Raw genomic sequence first — 22,066 nt, 5'->3', positions numbered from 1 at the left:
CATATACCACGGCAGAAATCGTAGCGCTGTGCTGTGGGTTTTAATACGGACTCGTTGTAGGTAGTGTTGAGCGAACTTGTGTTTTAAGTTCGACGTCTAAAGTTCGGGTTATCGAAGAATCGTGTTATGGATTCCGCTACCATAGACCATATGGTCCGTGGTAGCGGAATCCATAACGCGATTCTTCGATAACCCGAACCCGAACTTTAGACGCCGAACTTAAAACACAAGTTCGCTCGACACTAGTTGTAGGTTCAGCTCCCGCTGCGGCTTTGTGAAGGGTCTCAGCAACGTCAGTGAATTACGGATGACACACAGGTGGTAAAAACGGACACACGGATCCTTCACGGACATCTTCACGGATGAAACATGTACGCTTTTTATGTGGGCGAGGCCTAAGGCCCCATTCACACGAACGCGCGATTTTGCAAGCAAGTTCAGTCAGTTTTGTCTGCAATTGCGTTCAGTTTTTTCCACGCGTAAATGCGTGATAAAAAACTGAAGGTTTACAAACAGCATCTCTTAGCAACCGTCAGTGAAAAACGCATCACACCCGCACTTGCTTGCGGATGCGTTTTTTCACGCAGCCCCAATCACTTAGATGGGGCCAGGGCTGCAAAAAAAACCCGTGATTTCCACGCAACGCAGAACTGATGCGTGAAAAACAACGCTCATGTACACAGCCCCATTGAAATGAATGGGTCAGGATTCAGTGCTGGTGTTTTGCGTTCACGTCACGCGTTGCACCCGTGTGAATGAGGCCTAAGAGTTCAACATTTCTGATCGTTCATTTCCAGGCAGTTGCTTATGGTAAAGCCGCTCTACGTAAATGACCCCCTACGTCACTCGCCTCACCCATACAAGTCCGATGCAACTGACGTGGCTAGCTAGTAAATGACCCCCAAAGGGCTTCAATCTGCACATTGCAAAACCACAACAGTTTGCTTCTCGGCCCCGCAACCGTTACATGTGCGGCCACCGTAAAACGTCCGGCGCGTGACTCACCCGTGTGTCCAGAGCAGCAGCACAGACCTCTGTCCTCTCCTGATACAATGTAGCAATGGAGACCGCCCAGATACAATTGTATCCACCTGTGAGAGGCATCAGGCGGCTGCAACAAGGTTTCCATTCACTGAAAGCAAATAGAACTTGAAAATGTTGAGAAACTGATCCATGAAGGACATTGGAAAGAGCAGGAATCAACAAATGCATGTGTACGCGGGATCAGGAGAGATCTCCGTGTGGATGGGGGGGCCTAAATCCGAGCCGGCTATACACACTAGATCAGGGGTAGGCAACCTCCGGCGCTCCAGCTGTTATGAAACTACAACTCCCAGCATGCTCCATTCACTTACAAGGAGGTTGTGAGAACACCTGTGCATGCTGAGATTTGTGCGGGAGTGTGCTAGCTTCACTGGGAGCGGCCGGCCTTCGTATGTGTATGGGGGCATCCCGACTCTCGCATGACAGCAAGGATCAGGCTGCAGCAGGGGCGGGCACGGACAGCAGAGGGCCCCTGTGCAAGGAATGTACCTGGGGCCCCCACAAAACCACAAATATATATGTGCAAATAAAAAACATCTTGTGAATATGGATCAATATGTTTACAGTATGTATATATGGATATATTTGTCATACTAGGCCACGCCTCTAACTCCACCCAAAGCATCACTATACACACCCTGTCCCTTTAATGCCCCCACATAGTAATTATTCCCCCTTTGTGCCTGCACATAGTAGTAATGCCCACACTGTGCCCCCTTCACAATAGTTATACCCAGATATGTGCCCCCTTCACAATAATTATGCCCAAATATGTGCCCCCTTCACAATAGTTGTGCCCAGATATGTGCCCCCTTCACAATAGTTATGCCCAGATATGTGCCCCCTTCACAATAGTTATGCCCAGATATGTGCCCCCTTCACAATAGTTATGCCCAGATATGTGCCCCCTTCACAGTAGTTATGGCCAGATATGTGCCCCCTTCACAGTAGCAGTGTGATGTGTGACACTACATCCTGCTGCTGCTGTGGAACCAGGGCCGTATTTGCTCCTAGAGGATTATTTGTATATAATAAAACATCAGTTTTCTCAGCAGTGCGGGCACATATGAACCGGGAACCAACACTGATGCCTTCAGCTGGCAAGTGCACATGTAACAGGTCAGCCAGTGTCATAGGGACAAAACTGCTGACAGATGCCCTATAAAGCAGTTGTCCGGGTACAGAGCTGACCCCGGACATATCCTCTTCTCCCCCCACTCAGCACCTCTGACATTTCATACTCCGATGCTCTCCCTTGGCCTGCGCTGTAAAGGTAGCACTAAAGCCCATCCATTAGTGCAGGTGACATCACCGGACTCACTGCTAGGCGGAAGCCCCCCCCCCCCCCCCTTATAGTACCCCTACAGTGCCCGCAGTACCAATAAGGCCAATCTATAAGGCACTTCTATGGAGCCCTCAGTAGTAATGCCCGTCACCACTGCCCCCTGTAATTACAACGCCCCCTGCAGTACCCCCTGGAGTTATAATCCTCTCTGTAGAGCCCCCATAAATTATAATGCCTGTCCTCTCCCACCAGTCTTCTATATGATACAGTCCCATGTAAATAACTTAAATCCCCTCCTTCAGTCCCTTGAACACATAGTCCCATGTAAATAACATTACTCCTTATGCTACTTTCACACTAGCGTTCTTGCTGGATCCGGCAGGGTTCAGCAAAAACACTTCCGTTACTGATAATACAACCGTCTGCATCCGTTATGAACGGATCCGGTTGTATTATCTTTAACATAGCCAAGACGGATCCATCCCCATTGACGTACATTGTGTGTCAGGACGGATCTGTTTTGCTCCGCATCCCAGGACGGAACGCAAACCGCGGCATGCTGCTCTCCGGTATGAGAACGGAACAGAATGCATTTTGGAGCACTCCATTCTGTTCAGTTACGTTTTGTCCACATTGACAATGAATGGGTACAAAACGGAAGCGTTTTTTTCCGGTATTGAGACCCTATGACAGATCTCAATACCGGAAAATATTAACGCTAGTGTGAAAGCAGCCTTACCCTTCAGTCCTCTATAACACCAGTCATCTCCCCCCAATCTTCTGTAACATACAGTCCCAAGTAAATAACACCCTCTTCTCCCTTCAGCCCCTCTAACATACAGTCCCATGTAAATAAAACCTTCCCCTCCCTTCAGCCCCTCTAACATACAGTCCCAAGTAAATAACACCCTCCCCTCCCTTCAGCCCCTCTAACATACAGTCCCATGTAAATAAAACCTTCCCCTCCCTTCAGACCCTCTAACATACAGTCCCATGTAAGTAACACCCTCCCCTCCCTTTATCCCCTCTAACATACAGTCCCAAGTAAATAACACCCTCCCCTCCCTTCAGCCCCTCTAACATACAGTCCCAAGTAAATAACACCCTCCCCTCCCTTCAGCCACTCTAACATGCAGTCCTATGTAAATAAAACACTCTCCTCCCTTCAGCCCCTCTAACATACAGTCCCATGTAAATAACACCCTCTCCTCCCTTCAGCCCCTCTAACATACAGTCCCATGTAAATAACACCCTCTCCTCCCTTCAGCCCCTCTAACATACAGTCCCATGTAAATAACATATTTCCCTCCCACTAAGCAGGGAGGAGGTATAACGGGGAGAGCCACATCTCCCAGCACTTCTCTGGCACTTACATTCATTCCATGGCATGACAGGTCTCCTCTGCTTATGACGAGTAAAAACTACTCCGACCCCTGATAGTGGGGGTCATTAACTAAGACCGACTTTATATACCCCCCCCCCCCCCCCCCCACACACTGCTGTAAGGTTCGGCTAATTTATGGCGAGGTCTGCGCCTCGTCAGCGAATCTATGACAGTCTGGCAGTTTTTTGCCAACATTTACACCCGCTTCTAGACGTAAATGTTAGTAAGTTTGCCAGGGTCGCCCCCCCCCCCCCAATGGTTGAACGCAGGTGTAAACCGCCAAAAAAGTCGCAAATCCCTTGATAAATGACCCCCAGTAAATTTGCCGGAGCCGATGTCCCTGCCCCCCACTCCCTCTGACCATCACTGCCTGGTATTGGATGGAGCACTTTCATTTCAATAGGGACAGGGGTATAAGCGGCGGCCAGACGTCTCTATCGCCGCTTATCTCTTGGCTAATGTTAAAGTTTATTTTTTAAAGTGTTTTATACTGATGATCTATCCTCAGGATCGGTCATCAGTGTCTGCTGGGTGGGGGTCCGACACCCGGTTTGAGAAGACACCGGAGCGCTGTGGCCTTCTCTCAGCTCATAAAACACAGCGCCACCCATTGTCTAGTGGTTATGCTTGGTATCGCGCTAAGCTCCATTGATTTCTATGGGGCTGAGCTGCGCCGAGGCCAGGACGACCAATGAATGTGAGGTCACTGGCCTAGAGCTGCGGCGCCTTCTCAAACCGCTGATTGGCGGGGGTCCCGGGTGTCAATCTGATACTGATTATCTACGTTTATAGCTCCTTTGTGTACAGGTCGGGTATACAGTGACAATTGTAGTTGTCAGCAGAGCTCCCCTTTAATAACACACCGGTGGGGGCAGTACTGTGCCACATCAGCCAGCAAAGGTCCTGCATACAAGAACACAGCCCTGTACACACCTTGGGGGAGAGGGAGGGGCGTGCCCTGCACCTAGTTCCAGCCCCGCCCACCAGATGGGCGTGGCCCGGCGTCTATAAATGCCGCTGCCGCCTCAGGCTCCGCTCTCAGTCTCTGTGGGATCCTGACATCTGATTCCTGAGGACCGAGGGGCCCTGTGCTGCTGCTATTAAGGTAAGGGCGGCTCTGGGGGCTGGTACTGACTGCCACGTAGGCTGGGCATTAACCCTTCACATGACCGCTGGATTAGAAGAGCACTGGACCAATGTAAAGCAGCGGAGAAAGTTCTGGCTGACACTGGGGGGTCATTAGTGGGGGCCCCATGGAAAAGCCCTTCTGTGCTCCTCATTAGGATGCAAACCCTGACCTGTGCTGAGCTGCAACAGGGGGAACCTATAGACATGTGGATCTATAGGGGGAGCTTATAGCTGGGGGGGGGGGGAGAGCCTATGGCCGGGTGGCTCTGTGGGGGGAGAGAGTGGAAAGGTATATCTATAGGGGGAGGCCTATGGAGACCCTATAGAAATCTGACTTATCAAGGAGAGAATGGCAGAGCCTATAGTAATGAGGATTTATAGGGGAGACCATATAGAAACGTGGCTCTAAAGGGGGGAGATGCATTGATCTGTAAAGGAGATATCTGCGGACACTTATGTATACCATGGGGGACTTGCCGTCTGATATATGTAGATGTATATTCTTGTCCTCACTAACCCTAGCTCTTTAGATGTAGCAGAGCTGAAATGCTCTTTCCGTTATCAAATAGCCCAGCAGTAATAAGCGGAAGCAATGAGATCCGTTTTGCCGCATGTGTTAAAATTTCGTCATCTGTTTCTACATCAACCACTTTTGGTGGTTAGATATTGCTCTACATGCACAGATGCAGCAGAGCCGAGCTGGTTACAGTGTACCCTTCATGGTGGTCTTGCTCTGCCAGTTTTCCATAACATTATATAATAACTGGCTGGGCTCTGCTACATGTAGAGCGGTCTCTGTATCCCTGCATGTGGTGGTTTGCTTTACTTTGTAGTGATACAATGTATCTGGGGGATGGGGTTTCCTGCAATCCCTTTATTCTCCCTTGTTTTGCTAGACAAGTCTGTGCTGGACACTTGGTGGGGCAGCGCTGGTTAATCCCCCCTCCTCCCTTACCTATGGGGGGGTGATCCAGCTCAAACTGGTAGAACCAGTTTTCCTGTTGTTCTATCTGGGGAGGGGTTAGAGGTTGTCTCCTGCAGGAGATGAGGGCTTAGTACATAGGATGGCTGGCCCCTGCGATCCCTAGCGACAGATGATGGGCGGCTATCCGCTCCCATGGACACATCCAGCTGGTGTTTACCCCAGATTCTGCTTCATCAATGACCTGGTTTAGAAATTCTAACCTTTTTGGGGGTAGGGGGCATGTACTGAATAGGGGGGGAGGGGGTTGGTGCCTAGACATCATAAACATCACACATGGCTGAGGTTTTGTCTCCCTCTGGTGGTTTGCTCGTTGGCTGTGATGTGGGGCCCCCTCCTCATTTTGAAAGGGATTCAGAAGGGGGTACTGCGTTGGGGTATATTCCCACATGCAGTATATGAATCCTCATGAAGTATAAAGGACAGATCCGGCTTCTCTAGTCTGAATCCAATCCTGACTGTTCTGGCTCCACGTACACAGCTCTGCCGTGTGGATCGTCTGGTCGGACTTCCTATTGTAATCCGGTTGAGCCGGTCGTTGTATGCTGTTTCCATCACACCACATTGCAAGGTGTAAATTGGTTAAAGGGGTATTCCCACCTGGGACAATGGTGGCATATCACTGCAATTTCCCCCTTTCTCTAACGGTTTCTTTCCTGTTGCAGATCAGCTCCCACCATGTCTGTGTCACACAGTTCCAGACTCAACAAGGGGGTGCTAGAGCACTACATGAGGCTGCCCCAGGGGGATATGGTCCAGGTTACGTACATCTGGATTGATGGAACTGGAGAAGGTGTCCGCTGCAAGACAAAGACCCTGGACTTCGAACCCAAATCTGTTGAAGGTAAGATACAAAAACCCTCTCTCCCCTCAGTCCTGCTGTGAATGCCATAACATGCTGCTACTTTAATTTTAACTGGATCTGGAGGACCTGAGGGAACTGGCTGAATCCCATGCCTGGCATGGGACCATCAGTGATAAGTTGCAATCTGTATGGAAACCTGGCAGGGAGTATTTATTTTTTCCCTGTGGTGGTGCTGGAGGAAAAACAAAGTATTGTAGAGTGCCTGGGTGCACCACCACCTCCATTCAAAAAGACTCTTAATTTTTGGGGAGGTTCGAGAGGTTAGACTCCAGCAATCAGACGCTTATTCCTTTATCCTGTAGATTGGGGAGGGGAATAAGTGCTAGTAAGAGATCCCTTGAAGGTTAACAGAGATGTGGAAGTCTACCATTTTGCTTTAAGATGCTCTTCCATTTCAGAGATCCCAGAATGGAATTTTGATGGGTCAAGTACTTACCAAGCTGAAGGTTCCAACAGTGACATGTACCTCATCCCCGTGAAGATGTTCAGAGACCCATTCTGCCTTGACCCCAACAAGCTGGTCATGTGTGAAGTCCTAAAATACAACCGGAAACCAGCAGGTAAGGTGTTTTGACAAGTCTGTCTCTTTAAATTACTCCTCCCTGTAATCTCTGGAATGGTGTGTTGGCTATGTCCGGGTAGAGTCTGTAGACTGATACCTGCCGTGCCTTATTTCCAGTGTACACAGTAGGGAGCTTTGCTCCGGCAGTGGTTCCTCTTGTGTCAACAACTTCTCATATTCTGCAGAAAACAACCTGCGTCACACATGTAAGAAGATTATGGACATGGTATCTGACCACATCCCGTGGTTTGGCATGGAGCAAGAATACACCTTACTTGGAATCAACGGACACCCATATGGATGGCCTGATAATGGCTTCCCTGGACCACAAGGTAAGGTGTGACAGTGAGCCATGCTGGGTTCTTAATACAAAACCATCTGGTCACCAGGCCTTCTGCCATTGGACCATTGTGGCTCTCATTAGCTGCAGGCTACACATCTGGTCATCTGAGTAGTAAAGGGAGTTGTAGATGTTGCAATTAGGCCTCTATTTATTTAAAGTTCGATGTGTAAAATAAGCATTAATCAGAATGAGGCAGCTACTCATCTCAGAGGCTTCTAAAGGCTAGGAACCAGAATCAAATTTGGTCTTAATGTCCTCTGTTACTTTCCCTCAGGACCTTACTACTGTGGTGTTGGAGCTGACAAGGTATATGGCCGTGATATTGTGAAGAGTCATTACAAGGCCTGTCTGTATGCTGGAGTCAAAATCTGTGGAACAAATGCAGAAGTTATGCCATCCCAGGTATGTGATGTCAAGCCAATGATCTTTGGAACTTGGTAGAATGTGGATTTTCCACAAAGTTATCAAAGTTCTGCAACATCAGTCTTTCCCCTCTCTAGACAGTCTAGTTGACAACAAGACTGGGTCTCAAACATCTTCTAGTTGGAGTTTCTGAAGAATTGAATCCTACTGCAGAAGTTGGCATTGACCTTTTCTCCTTTCTTACAGTGGGAGTTTCAGGTTGGCCCTTGTGAAGGCATAGACATGGGTGACCATCTGTGGGTGGCTCGATTCATTCTCGATACAGTATGTGAAGATTTTGGTGTGGTGGCAACCCTTGACCCCAAACCCATGACTGGAAACTGGAACGGAGCTGGATGTCATACAAACTACAGCACCGCAGAGATGAGGAAGGAGGGTGGCCTAAAGTGAGTCTTCTAAAATATCCTAGATGGTCTTTATTTCCTACTGACTGTGGCCAATAGTCTTCCAATAACCTAGGAGGTTAAACACTCCATGTGGCATCACTACCAGTTGCTTCTAAAGCTTCAGATTTCACATGTGGCATGTTTTAATGGCACCTTTTGATCTAGTGTATGACATCTAATGGATCAGACTCCCTTGCCATATAATCTGACCATGTCCATTCTTTGTCTTTAGACACATAGAAGATTCCATTGAGAAACTGGGTAAGCGCCATAATTACCACATCTGCGTCTACGACCCACGTGGAGGGAAGGATAACTCTCGACGTCTGACCGGTCAGCATGAAACCTCCAGCATCCACGAGTTCTCAGCTGGTGTGGCAAACCGTGGCGCCAGTATTAGAATTCCCCGCCAGGTTGGACAGGAAGGACTCGGTTACTTTGAAGATCGTCGGCCGGCTGCCAACTGTGACCCATACGCTGTTACTGAAGCCCTTGTGAGGACAACCATACTGAACGAGACTGGCAGTGAAACAAAAGACTACTGGAAAAATTAACCTGGGGGCCGGATCCGCAGCTAATATTCCATCCATATGTCCTAATTCTTCCGGAGTCCGTTTTTAAGAAATAGTTTTATTTTTGTCTACACTACTTGATGGTTTTTATCTGAAGTTCCTTCCAGTTTGGAAGGGTAAAGGGGCATTAACCCGACTGTGGATGGAGGGCTAAATAATATTCAGTTCCCATATTGACAGTACGGGTTTATATACTAATCTGCCGCTGTAAAATGAGTGCCATACTTATTGCACTAGTGATAACTAATGTTCTAAACTGCAGGCGGTATGATGGGTTGGGGGGGGGGGGGGGGGTTTAATGAAATCCAAGATACCTCAAGATGAGCTTGGGTCCCTAAACAGCTGAAGGGGCCAATGAATTGCATGCCCTCTGGCCTGGGAGGGATGGGGTCTTAGGTATAAACCTATGACTTTTTATTATGTGACTGTCAATTTTTTTTATTGAATGATTGATTAAAGAAACCAGGTATGTTTTATGTTGTGGTGTCCTTAATATAACTGAATAGTTGTGGCGAGCCTCCAGACCTCCTTAAGTGAGCCCCAAATGACTTGTTTCACTTCACGGCTGTACCCATAGACTTGCTCATTACAGGTTATCGGTTCCTCCCAAATGACTGCACTACTGCCGGTTGTTCCATTTGACCTTCTCGGGACAGGAAATGAGCTAAAAGGCACCTCCACTGCTCAGGACAGATGCTGAGGTCTCTGCTCTAGGGAGGAAGACTTTCTACAAGATGCCCTTAAAGGTTTTCGGTCATCAAAAAACCTTTATGTAGCTGGCTGACATTAGCGATGTGCTAATGTCAGCAGAACATAACTGACTTGTATCTCCCTGCCTGTGACCATTAGCACTAAATTATGACTTTTGTAATATGCTAATGAGCCTCTAGGGGCTAGCACCTAAAGGCTCCGTCCTCTCACCATTTGGCATGCCCTTGTATCGGTGATTGACATCCTCTTTCTCCACTGTGTGTTTAAAATCCCACGCCGTCACGTTTAGTATTCGGTGCAGTGAGTGAAGGACTCTCTCCTACTGCTGGCCTCCTCACTGCGCCTGCACTGAATTCTAAACTGGACGGCGCAGGTGCAGGACTTTATGGACAGAGTAAGAGTGTCAATCACAGATACAAGGGCATGCCAAATGGTGAGAGGACGGAGCCTTTAGGTGCTAGCCCCACTAGCACCTACCTAGAGGGTCATTAGCATATTAAAGTCATTATTAATAGCGCTAATGGTGGCAGGCAGGGAGATACAAGTCAGTTATGTTCTGCTGACACTAGCACATTGCTAATGTCAGCCAGCTACACATTTTCCATTTTGTCCACCATGACGGCTTAACCTGGAGATTGACACCTCGACCTCTGTAGGGGCAGGAACACAGTTTAAAAGGCCACCACCCACTCACCCTTGGTGTTTCCTGTACCTATGGGTGCACCTCAGAGACCTGTGGGCGTTGAAGTATATCACCCTTTTTTGTTTATTATTTTAAATACCTTTATGGGATTTATTTTATCTTTTATATCCCTTCCCTCTGCCGCCTCTGTCCAAAGCTGGGCAGAGGGAGACATATGGAGCTGTATCCCATTCCTGTCCAGCAGGGGGCCTGAATCTCTCATGTGCAAAGTCCTCCTTCCCTCTAATGGGAAGCTGACCGCACACCACAGAGCATGCTGCAGGCAGACCCCTGTGTGAAGCCGCAGTATTGTGCTCTGTTTGGACCGGCAGGAGGGGGCGGAGCTAGGAACCGGGTCGTGCACGATGTCAGCTGCCGCACCAGTACTTAGAGGTGGCAGTTTGAAGGGACTACTGCCACTTCCAGAGTGAGGTTCCTGCTCCAGATGTTGGCCCCTGATACCCCAGCAGACCAAATGGATCCTTTAGATGCCCCCTTGGCTACTCCAACCGTGAGCTCCCCTGTTGGGAGGAAAATGTGTAACATGTCGTCAACCAACTGCTAATAGTCCACTGATACCTAGTTGCTCCTCTTTTAGGGAGTAAAAGAGCCCAGAGTAAAGGCCAAGGTCCCTAGATGTGCTACTTGTGGCAAGAGACCATCTGAAAATCACAAAAAGAAGCTCTGCCAAGCCTGCATTAACGAGCTTGTAAAAGAGGAGCAACTGTCCATACTTATGGAAGTTAAATCAATGATCCAGAGCAAGATAAAATCATCCCTGACCGCTCTCGGATCTGCCCCTCCTACGCCACCTGTGAAAAAAAAAAATCTAAGGTGTCCGCTCCATCCGCCTCTGAATCGGAGGACATGGATGAGGAGGCTTCCACTTCTAGACCGAACGTAGACGTGCTATCAGAGGGAGAACTAGTGGAAGACAGTAAAAAATACTTCTTTTCTTCTGAGGATACGGAGGAGTTATTGGGTGCTGTAAGGGCAACCATGGGCATTGAGATGGAACAAAAAACCTTGATCAGTCCAAGATAAAATGTTTGGGGGGACTCGGAGCCAAAAAATCAAGTGTTCCCAGTAAACGAAAAGATATGATCATGTATGAATGGACGGATCCAGGGAGTTAAAGAGATTGTTTGATCCAACCGATATAAAGATTTTTAACGAAACACCGAAAATCGACGTCCTGGTAGCGAAAGTAGTCAAGAAAACCTCCCTTCCATTCGAGGACTCCTCTCAAATACAGAATCCGATGGAAAAGAAGGTGGATTTTCTCCTAAAAAAAAAAAATGTTGGGAAGCATCCATGTTCTGTATAAAAACGAACATAGCTGCAACCTCCGTAGCTAGGTCCATGTATTTTTGGCTTAGTGAACTGGAAAACCATATTAAAAATAAGACCCGAGAGAGGAAATCCTATTCTATCCCTCTCCTCAAATCGGCCACAGTATTTTTGGAGGATGCCTCAGCTGAGTCAGTGAGGTTTGCCGCCAAGGATGCTGCTCTCTCAAATTCCGCAAGGAGGGCCCTGTGGATGAAATCTTGGGGAGGGGATAGAACTTTTTTTTTTTTTTTTTTTACTCGTTTTATTGAGAATAAAATGAAAATTGGTACAATTACATATGTGACAATATCATTTTACATATACGTGTATACACATATTCCATAGTGAAGTCTCCTGGTACAATCTTGATGAGGTACAATTCTTCAATTAGGACATTTGAAAGCGCCATAAAGAAAAGAAGGAACACTACTCAACCAACACAAGAATATTATGCAATACAGCTTTAAATTTGTGAGAGATATACAATCAATGGATTATGCATAAAACTCAATCAAGAAGATGACAGATACGAGCCCTTGCTCCACCCAAACATGATGACCAATCTTTCAGATAATGGTAGTATTGCCACAAAACTTATAAATTATTGGCTTGATATCAAACCAGGGAATACAAAGATTCTCAACACAGAGTTTCTCCAATATTGTCCCCTTTATTCAGTTATATGCATCGTAACTGAAATCAGAGAAAATACTGATGTAGCAACTAACGTTACACGTCCGCAAATGAGCGGGTATCTGGCTAAGTATCAAGCCAATTAATTTAGATCAATACTACATAAAAACAAAATATACATTACCCAAGGGTCAAGTGATGTGCAGAGTCTTGGGGCAGCCAGCTCTCAAGAGCTTTTCCCGATAATCCAAATGATTCTCCAGAGATCGATAATCCAAATGTTTGTTTCTCTTTTTCCTTTTTCTCCCTTTTTTTTTTCTTTCCTCGTATCTGGTTTCTTAACCCAAAACTTATCAGATGAACACGCTCTCCGAATTTGGAACTTTCCAATCATTGTTGGATGGGTGTGTGCATTGATAAGGAGCATGACGTCATAATACTACCCAGAATGCAATTTTGCTACTGATGCAGTATTAACTGCTCCTATATAGGTGGCACTGTTGTATAAGCATCATACCATTAAGGGTTAACTCATACATGCCTGATATTTTCAATACTTCACACCTCTGACATCTGGAGGCCTTGTCTCAGGGCTGAGGGACAAACTTTGATACATGAATATATACTTTGAGGAACATCTAGACCATTCTCACACTGTGGAATTCATGTTCAGATAGGAAAAACAATGAAGCCTCAGAATCCGCAGGTGCGGTGTATCTTCTAACTTTCTAAATGTATAATAGATTGTTACAATAACACTAGCTTTTGAACAGCACAGTAATCTTCTCATGGACTTACTTCGGCCTACATGAAAATCCATACAAAACAGTGAATATAAATCAACATTGCTCTTAAAGGCAATGAATACCCATTATAACTAACATAAGTAGATATAACTGTTTAAACTTATGGAAAAACACAACAGTGTGTACCGTTAATAACCACCCTCTGTTTTCTATCATTGAGCCAGTTACTTACCCACTTACAGACGTTTTTTCCCAGTCCGAGCATTCTCATTTTATATACTAACCTTTTATGTGGTACAGTGTCAAATGCTTTGGAGAAGTCCAGATACACGACATCCATTGATTTGCCGCTGTCAAGTCTAGAACTTACCTCCTCATAGAAACTGATTAAATTAGTTTGACATGACCGATCCCTCACGAAGCCATGCTGATATGGCGTTATTTGCTTATTTCCGTTAAGATGCTCTAACATAGCATCTCTCAGAAAACCTTCAAACAGTTTACCCACAACAGATGTTAAACTTACCGGCCTATAGTTTCCAGGCTCTGTTTTTGGACCCTTTTTGAATATTGGCACCACATTTGCCATGCGCCAATCCTGTGGGACATTCCCTGTCAGTATAGAATCTGCAAATATCAGAAATAAGGGTCTGGCTATGACATTACTTAATTCCCTTAGGATATGGGGGTGTATGCCATCTGGTCCTGGCGATTTGTCTATTTTAATCTTTTTTAATCGCTGTTGTACTTCTTACTGGGTCAGACAGGACACTTTTAATGGGGAATTTATTTCAACATTCAGCATGTAATCTTTTTCTCAGTAAATACAGTGGGCGCAGGCACAGTGGAGATGTCTGAGCAGGGAAGCGGTCGGACATTCACTGCGCATGCGCCAAATACAGCCGCGCACGGCGCATGCGCGTGAAGTCGTCCGTTTGATGCATTCCGAAGCAGATGGGCGGGCTGGAGGGAGGCGCTGAGCGGCGGCATCTTGAGAAGGTAGACCGATCCTCTAGGTGCTAATGACGCCCCCATAGCACCTAGAGGGTCATTAGCATATTAATAAAAGTTCTTTTTTTAGATAAACGGCTGCCCCAAAATCTATTATAGCAGGATAGTTTGGCAGAGCAGACACTAGCAGAGCGCTAGTGTCTGACACCAAATTATGTGAAATCCAAGTGGTAGAAACCCTTTAACCTTTATTCCCATACGGTATGTAACTCTCACAATGAGATTTTAGGATGCTTTTAAAGATATCCCATTTTGTGGCTGTATTTTTATTTGTGAGAACTTTATCCCATTTAGTTAGGCCTATGGCCTCTCTTAGTTGGCTAAATTTATCTTTTTTGAAGTTTGGTATTTTTGTTTCTCCCTGTAGAAATGCTCTTTTGAATGATAATTGGAAGGTTGTTACTTTATGGTCACTATTTCCCAGGTGTCCCCCGACCTGCATGTCTGTTGTTCTGTCAGGCCTATTGGTTAATACTAAGTCCAGTATGGCCGTCCCTCTAGTCGGGTCCTGAACCAGTTGGGAGAGGTAATTGTCATTGGTATTGCCAAGAACCTGTTTTCTTAATGAGATATACAAGTTTAAGTTTCCCAGTCTATATCTGGGTAGTTGAAGTCCCCCATAATAACCACCTCATTATGATTTGCCGCCTCGTCTATCTCGTTTAGTAGTAGATTTTCTGTGGACTCTGGTATATTAGGCGGTTTATAGTAAACTCCGATTAGTCATTTATTATTGTTTTTAGCTCCATGTATCTCTACCCACAGCTACTCCACATGTTCATGTCCCTCACTTATATCTTCACGGAGTGTGGGCTTTAAACAGGACTTTACATATGCGGTCCGCAATACGTCCACGGGAGCCCAAAGTTCGTGTGCAAGAAAACTTACACTGCCAAATCATCGCTAACGAGCGTTCATACGGATGTTTGCTACCGGTTATCTAGCCGGCAATCTGACAGTGTACTACTAGCTTAACTCTGTGTCTGAATGGGGAAGAAGATGGCAGCGCACTCCACATACTTCCTGAAAATCAAAAACTATTTTGAAAAAACGCAAGGGAGGACATTGCTCGGACAGATCTTCTAGACAGGTCTACTGATGCCAGCAATTCAGATTGTCCTTCTGAAGGCGATGCCTCTACCTCAACTAATTCAACCAAATGAACATATTTTCAGATCATGTTCAAAAAACAGGACAGGTGAGCAGGTAGGAAACATAGAAAAAGGATAACCTCATAACGGGTAAGTCTAAGAGTTTGTCTCACTTCAGCAAATGGCGTTTATCATGTAGAGAAGTTTAATGCAAGACCCTTACTAATGTATTGTGATTGTCTATATTGTCACCTTTGCTGTCTGGATTCATTTTTCCATCACATTATACACAGCTCGCTTCCAGGGCTTACGACCACCCTGCAATCCAGCAGCAGTGGTCGTTCTTGCACACTATAGGAAAAAGTGCCGGCCTCTCTGGTGACCGGGACCGTGGTAGCGCACTAAGGCACACATGCATCCTCCGCCCAGTCCACCTTGTATTTATGATGCAGCATTGGCTGTAACCCCTGGATATGAGAAGTGAATAATATGATGGGGAAAATGAATACCATGGGGGACTTGCAGTCTGATATATGTAGATGCATATTGTTGTCCTTACTAACCCTAGCTCTTTAGATGTAGCAGAGCTGAAATGGTCTTTCTTTTATCAAAAAGCCCAGCAGTAATAAGCGGAAGCAATATCGAGATCCGTTTCGCCACGTGTTAAAATGTCGTTATCATGTTCTACATCAACCACTTTTGGTGGTTAGATATTGCTCTAGATGCACACAGATTCAGCAGAGCCGAGCATGGTGATCTTGCTCTGCCAGTTTTCCATAACATTATATAATAACTGGCTGGGCTCTGCTACATGTAGAGCGGTCTCTGTATCCCTGCATGTTTTGCTTTGTTACTTTGCATCTTGCTCTGCTGTGTGATGATACAATGTATCTGGGGGTTTCCTGCAATCCTTTTATTCTCCCTTGTTTTGCTAGATCTGCTTTACAGGGACAAGTCTGTGCTGGACACTTGGTGGGGCAGCGCTGGTTAATCCCCCCTCCTCCCTTACCTATGGGGGGGGGGTGATCCGGCTCAAACTGGTAGAACCAGTTTTCCTGTTGTTCTATCTGGGGAGGGGTTAGAGGTTGTCTCCTGCAGGAGATGAGGGCTTAGTACATAGGATGGCTGGCCCCCTACAATCCCTAGCGACAGATGATGGGCGGCTATCTGCTCCCATGTACACATCCAGCTGGTGTTTACCCCAAAATCTCCTTCATCAATGGGGTATGGGGCATGTACTGAATAGGGGGCAGGGGGTTGGTGTCTCCCTCTGCTGGTTTGCTCGTTGGCTGTGATGTGGGGCCCCCTCCCCATTTTGAAAGGGATTCAGAAGGCGGTACTGCGTTAAGGGTATATTCCCACATGCAGTATTTGAATCATCATGAAGTATAAAGGACAGATCGGCTTCTCTAGTCTGAATCCAATTCCTGACTGTTCTGGCTCCACGTACACAGCTCTGCCGTGTGGATCGTCTGGTCGGCCTTCCTATTGTTGTAATCCGGTTGAGCCGGATGTTGTTGTATGACATTTCAATCACACCACATTGCAGGTGTAAATTGGTTAAAGGGGTATTCCCACCGGGGAACAATGGTGGCATATCACTAGGTCCTGTATCTCCAGAACGTTAGCCCCAATGTGAACAGAGATAAGCTGCACATGTGCAGCCAACCTCCATCCACTGCTGTGGGACTTCAGATGACTTCTAGCAGTCCCATAGCAGTGAACAGATATGAGATTTCCAAAAATACGTGGCCACACTCGCTCGCCAATTTTTGGAACTCCCAATAGCGGTCAGCCAAATGCTCGTTGGACCACTGTTCTGCTCAGCTCCCCCGTCATGCACACACTTGGCTGAGCATGCATGTGTTATCAATGGCAAGAAGGCAGACCCCCGTGGTAGGAAAAAAAGAACATGCAGGCACACTAAAATCTAACACTTCTACACCGCCATATATACGCTATGACCTGTACTGTCTGATGGGAATCTTACTTGAGTGGTTAGGAAGCTGCCATTTCCCCCATTCTCTAACGGTTTCTTTCCTGTTGCAGATCAGCTCCCACCATGTCTGTGTTACACAGTTCCAGACTCAACAAGGGGGTGCTAGAGCACTACATGAGGCTGCCCCAGGGGGATATGGTCCAGGTTACGTACATCTGGATTGATGGAACTGGAGAAGGTGTCCGCTGCAAGACAAAGACCCTATGAACCCAAATCTATTGAAGGTAAGATAAAAAACCCTCTGCCCCCTCAGTCCTACTGTAAATGCCATAACATCTCCCCTCCTGTGTACAGCAGGGTCCCCGCCCTCAGTTATGGTAGACATCTGGCCTCAGGGTTTGAAGGAGAAATTCCAGTGAAGCTTAACCTTTATGTTGGTATTTGTTTCATGGTGCATTCTGGGATTAAAGTTTCTTTAGTCTGGACTCTTAACCCCTTCCCACATTTGGAAATAACTATCTCCAGACTGCACGTAATTTAACGCAATCGGGTGTACAGTCAAAAAGCCATTTGTACTACAAAATGGTACAAAAAATAACTACGGCTGGTCCCGCAACAAACAAGCCCCTACACAGCTCAGTCCACAAAAAAGATAAAAATACACATCTAAAAAAATAATAATAATTAAGCCAACATAAATTAGACATATGGGTAATGTTAATTAATAACTATTTTGCGAAGAATCACTATTTGTCTTAAAGGGGTTGTCCGGGTTCAGAGCAGAACCTGGACATACCCCCATTTTCACCCAGGCAGCCCCCCTGACTTGAGCATCGGAGCAGTTCATGCTCTGATGCTCTCCTTTGCCCTGCGCTTAATCGCGTAGGGCAAAGACATTTTCTGGAGTTCCGGTGACGGACCGGGCACTCCGAAGGGCTGCTAGGAAGTTCTGAACCTGCACAACCCCTTTAAAATCAGAGAAATTCAAATTTAGAAAATTGCCAATTTTTCTAAAATGTTTGTAAATTTGGGATTTTTTTAATGCATAAAGGTAAAACATCAGCTCAAATTCACCACTAACAAGAAGTACAATGTGTCACGAGAAAACAATCTTAGGGCTCATGCAGACGACAGTCCACAAAACACAGATACTGCCTGCGTGCATTCCGTATTTTGCGGAACAGAACAGCTGGCCCCTAATAGAACAGTCCTATCCTTGTCTGTAATGTGGAGAATAATAGGATATGTTCTATTCTTTTTTGTGGAATGGCCATGTGGACACAGAGTCTTTTTTTTTTATATATTTTTTTTAATTGAGGCCCCATTGATGTGGTGACAAAAAACAGAACAGACACTGAAAAAAATAAGTTTGTGTGCATAAGCCCTAAGAATCACTTGGACCAGTAAAAGCGTTCCAGATTCACCAGATAAAGTGACACATCACATTTAAAAAACGGGGCTCTGGCATTAGTTTTTTTGGTGGAATAACAACTTTGTCTTTGTTATGACCATGAGAAGTGTCCTGCTTTAAAATGGTGATTTACGATAGCAGTCCTGTATAGGACATTTCCTGCACATGCCTGGTTTTGTACAAGATTGGGAAAAACCTGGCTGCTCTTCCAAACAAGTGTCTACCGGCCATTTGTGGCACGGCGGCTTCATTGAAGTGACTGGTACGAGCTGCAGTGTTTCACACAACCGATAGGACAGGGGGTGGTGCTGCTTTTGGAAGAGAGATGCCATGCTTTTCTAACTCTCTACAAACCCTTTAAATGAGGGTCATTTGAGCACTAATTTGTTGGGAGGGTCTTCTTAAAATAAGCTGATTGCAGAGTGTCCTCTTCTGGGACCATCAGTGATAAGCTGCAATCTGTATGGAAACCTGGCAGGAAGTGTTTGGTTTTCCTGCAGCGCCACCACAGGAGAAATGAAGCATTGCAGAGTGCCCAGGTGCACCACCACCTCCATTCAAACAGACTCTTAATTTCTGGGGAGGTTCGAGAGGTTAGACTCCAGCGATCAGACGCTTATTCCTTTATCCTGTAGATTGGGGAGGGGAATAAGTGCTAGTAGGAGATGCCTTTAAGTTGAAGGTTACCAGAGATGTGTAAGTCTACCATTTTGTTTAAGATGCTCTTCCATTTTAGAGGTTCCAGAATGGAATTTTGACGGGTCAAGTACTTACCAAGCTGAAGGTTCCAACAGTGACATGTACCTCATCCCTGTGAAGATGTTAAGAGACCCATTCTGCCTTGACCCCAACAAGCTGGTCATGTCTGAAGTCCTAAAATACAACCAGAAACCAGCAGGTAAGGTGTTCTGACAAGTCTGTCCCTTTAAATTACTCCTCCCTGTAATCTATGTTGGAGGGGTGTGTTGGCTATGTCCAGGTAGAGTCTGTAGACTGATACCTGCCGTGCCTTATTTCCAGTGTACACAGTAGGGAGCTTTGCTCTGGCAGTGGTTCCTCTTGTGTCAACAACTTCTCATATTCTGCAGAAAGCAACCTGCGTCACACATGTAAGAAGATTATGGACATGGTATCTGACCACATCCCGTGGTTTGGCATGGAGCAAGAATATACCTTACTCGGAATCAAAGGACACCCATATGGATGGCCTGATAATGGCTTCCCTGGACCACAAGGTAAGGGGCTTCAGTGTTTTTGCAAAGATTAGCCATCTCTTGAGCCATGTTGGGTTCTTGACACATTACCATCTGGTCACCAGGTCTTCTGCCATTGGACCATTGTGGCTCTTCCTCATTAGCTGCAGGCCACACATTTGGTCATCCAAGTAGTAAATGGAATTGTAGATGTTGCAATTGGGCCTCTATTTATATAAAGTTTGATGTGTAAAATAAGCGTCAATCAGAATGAGGCAGCTACTCTTCTTATGGGCTTCTAAAGGCTAGGAACCAAATTTGGTCTTAATGTCCTCTGCTGTTACTTTCCCTCAGGACCTTACTACTGTGGTGTTGGAGCTGACAAGGTATATGGCCGAGATATTGTGGAGAGTCACTACAAGGCCTGTCTGTATGCTGGAGTCAAAATCCTTTTGGGATGACCTTTGGAACTTGGTATAATGTGGATTGTCCACAAAGTTATCACTCATGTTCTGCAACATCAGTCTTTCCCCTCTCTAGACCGTCTAGTTAACAACAAGACTGGGTCTCAAACATCTTCTAGTTGAAGGAGTTTTTGAAGAATTGAATCCTACTGCAGAAGTTGACATTGACCTTTTCTCCTTTCTTACAGTGGGAGTTTCAGGTTGGCCCTTGTGAAGGCACAGAAATGGGTGATTCATTTGTGGATGGCTCGATTCATTCTCCATACAGTATGTGAAGATTTTGGTGTGGTGGCAAGTCTTGACCCCAAACCCATAACTGGAAACTGGAACGGAGCTGGATGTCATACAAACTACAGCACCGCAGACATGAGGAAGGAGGGCGGCCTAAAGTGAGTCTTCTAAAATGTTTTAGATGTTCTTGATTTCCTACTGAATGTGGCCAATAGTCTTCCAATAACCTAGGAGCTTAAACACTCCATGTAGTCTACCACCCCATGGTACTGGCATCACCACCAGCTGCTTCTAAAGCTTCCGATTTCACATATGGCTTTTTTTAACGACACCTTTTGATGTAGTGTGTGATATTTAATGGATTGGACTCCCTTGCCATATAATCTGACCATGTCCCTTCTTTGTCTTTAGACACATAGAAGATGCCATTGAGAAACTGGGTAAGAGGCATGATTACCACATCTGCGTCTACGACCCACGTGGAGGGAAAGACAACTCTCGATGTCTGATCGGTCAGCATGAAACCTCCAGCATCCACAAGTTCTCAGCTGGTGTGGCGAACCGCGGTGTCAGTATTAGAATTCCCCGCCAGGTTGGACAGGAAGGATTCGGCTACTTCGAAGATCGTCGGCCAGCTGCCAACTGTGACCCATACGCTGTTACTGAAGCCCTTGTGAGGACAACCATACTGAATGAGACCGGCAGTGAAACGAAAGACTACTGGAAGAATTAACCTGGGGGCCAGATCCGCCGCTAATATTCCATCCATATGTCCTAATTCTTCCGTTTCGCAAGAGTCTGTTTTTAAGAAAAATAGTTTTATTTTTGTCTACACTACTTGACTTTTTTATCTGAAGTTCCTTCCAGTTTGGAAGGATAAAGGGCCATTAACCCAACTGTGGATGGAGAGCTGAATACTATTCCGTTCCCATACAGTACGGGTTTATATACTAATCTGCCGCTGTAAAATGAGTGCCATACTTGCTGCACTAGTGATAATAACTGAAATAAAGTGGCCTAAATGGGAGGAAATGCTAAAAAAAAACAAACACTGTGGCGTGTTTATAACCGGGGGAGCAATTCCTCCGCATGTGATCCATTGCTAATGGCAATCCCCAGCAAAAATGCATACAATGGAGGATGTCGGCAGTGGACCACTTGCACCACAATGGCATCCTACACAAGATGGGATAATGTGTGGATGCAAATATAAAAATACATAAATCACTGCGAAAGGTGCACCACAATGATATGCAACTGACAACACTGGCCAATCCCTCAAGTAGATGTTAAGAACTGAGACTTCAGCCAATGTATTCCTGTAAAGAACACATTGGAGCCCTTTTGCACCACCGTCAAGGTATCTCAGCGTGGCATGGGTTCCTACCACTAGACTACCCTACGGTGTGTGAACACGGTCTGAGAGGTGCTAAGATACAACTTACAGCCAAGCACCCACATACCTCCATAGTGAAACCACCCATGCAGTGGGAGAGATGATAAAGCTGTAAGCCCCACCTATAACAGGCCACGTGACACAGGCTACCAGGTGCAACAGAATGCTACCCCAGCAGTGCGCAATGGCACATCCTAAACATATCAAGAAAAAAAACTTAAATAAAGTGGCCTAAATTGGAGGAAATGCTCA

The 22,066-nt window shown here is 46.0% G+C and overlaps 1 protein-coding gene and 1 pseudogene across 1 annotated transcript; both read left to right on the top strand.

Annotated features, from left to right (window-relative positions):
• The first annotated feature begins 4,719 nt into the window (after positions 1 to 4,719).
• LOC122946342 (glutamine synthetase) lies at positions 4,720 to 9,450 on the top strand. Its single transcript, XM_044305902.1, has 7 exons — positions 4,720 to 4,818; positions 6,489 to 6,667; positions 7,087 to 7,248; positions 7,436 to 7,582; positions 7,868 to 7,995; positions 8,203 to 8,402; positions 8,635 to 9,450. Exons 2-7 carry the CDS (start codon positions 6,502 to 6,504, stop codon positions 8,954 to 8,956), a joined length of 1,125 nt encoding a protein of 374 aa, XP_044161837.1. The 5' UTR covers positions 4,720 to 4,818; positions 6,489 to 6,501; the 3' UTR covers positions 8,957 to 9,450.
• Positions 9,451 to 15,064: 5,614 nt separating this feature from the next.
• Positions 15,065 to 21,440, top strand: LOC122919418 (annotated as a pseudogene).
• The last annotated feature ends 626 nt before the right edge of the window (positions 21,441 to 22,066 follow it).

Source organism: Bufo gargarizans, chromosome 9 (assembly GCF_014858855.1).
Source record: "Bufo gargarizans isolate SCDJY-AF-19 chromosome 9, ASM1485885v1, whole genome shotgun sequence".
NCBI classification, from domain to species: Eukaryota; Metazoa; Chordata; class Amphibia; order Anura; family Bufonidae; genus Bufo; species Bufo gargarizans.
Note: the sequence above shows the minus strand (reverse complement) of the source record. Positions and strands in the feature narration are given on the sequence as shown.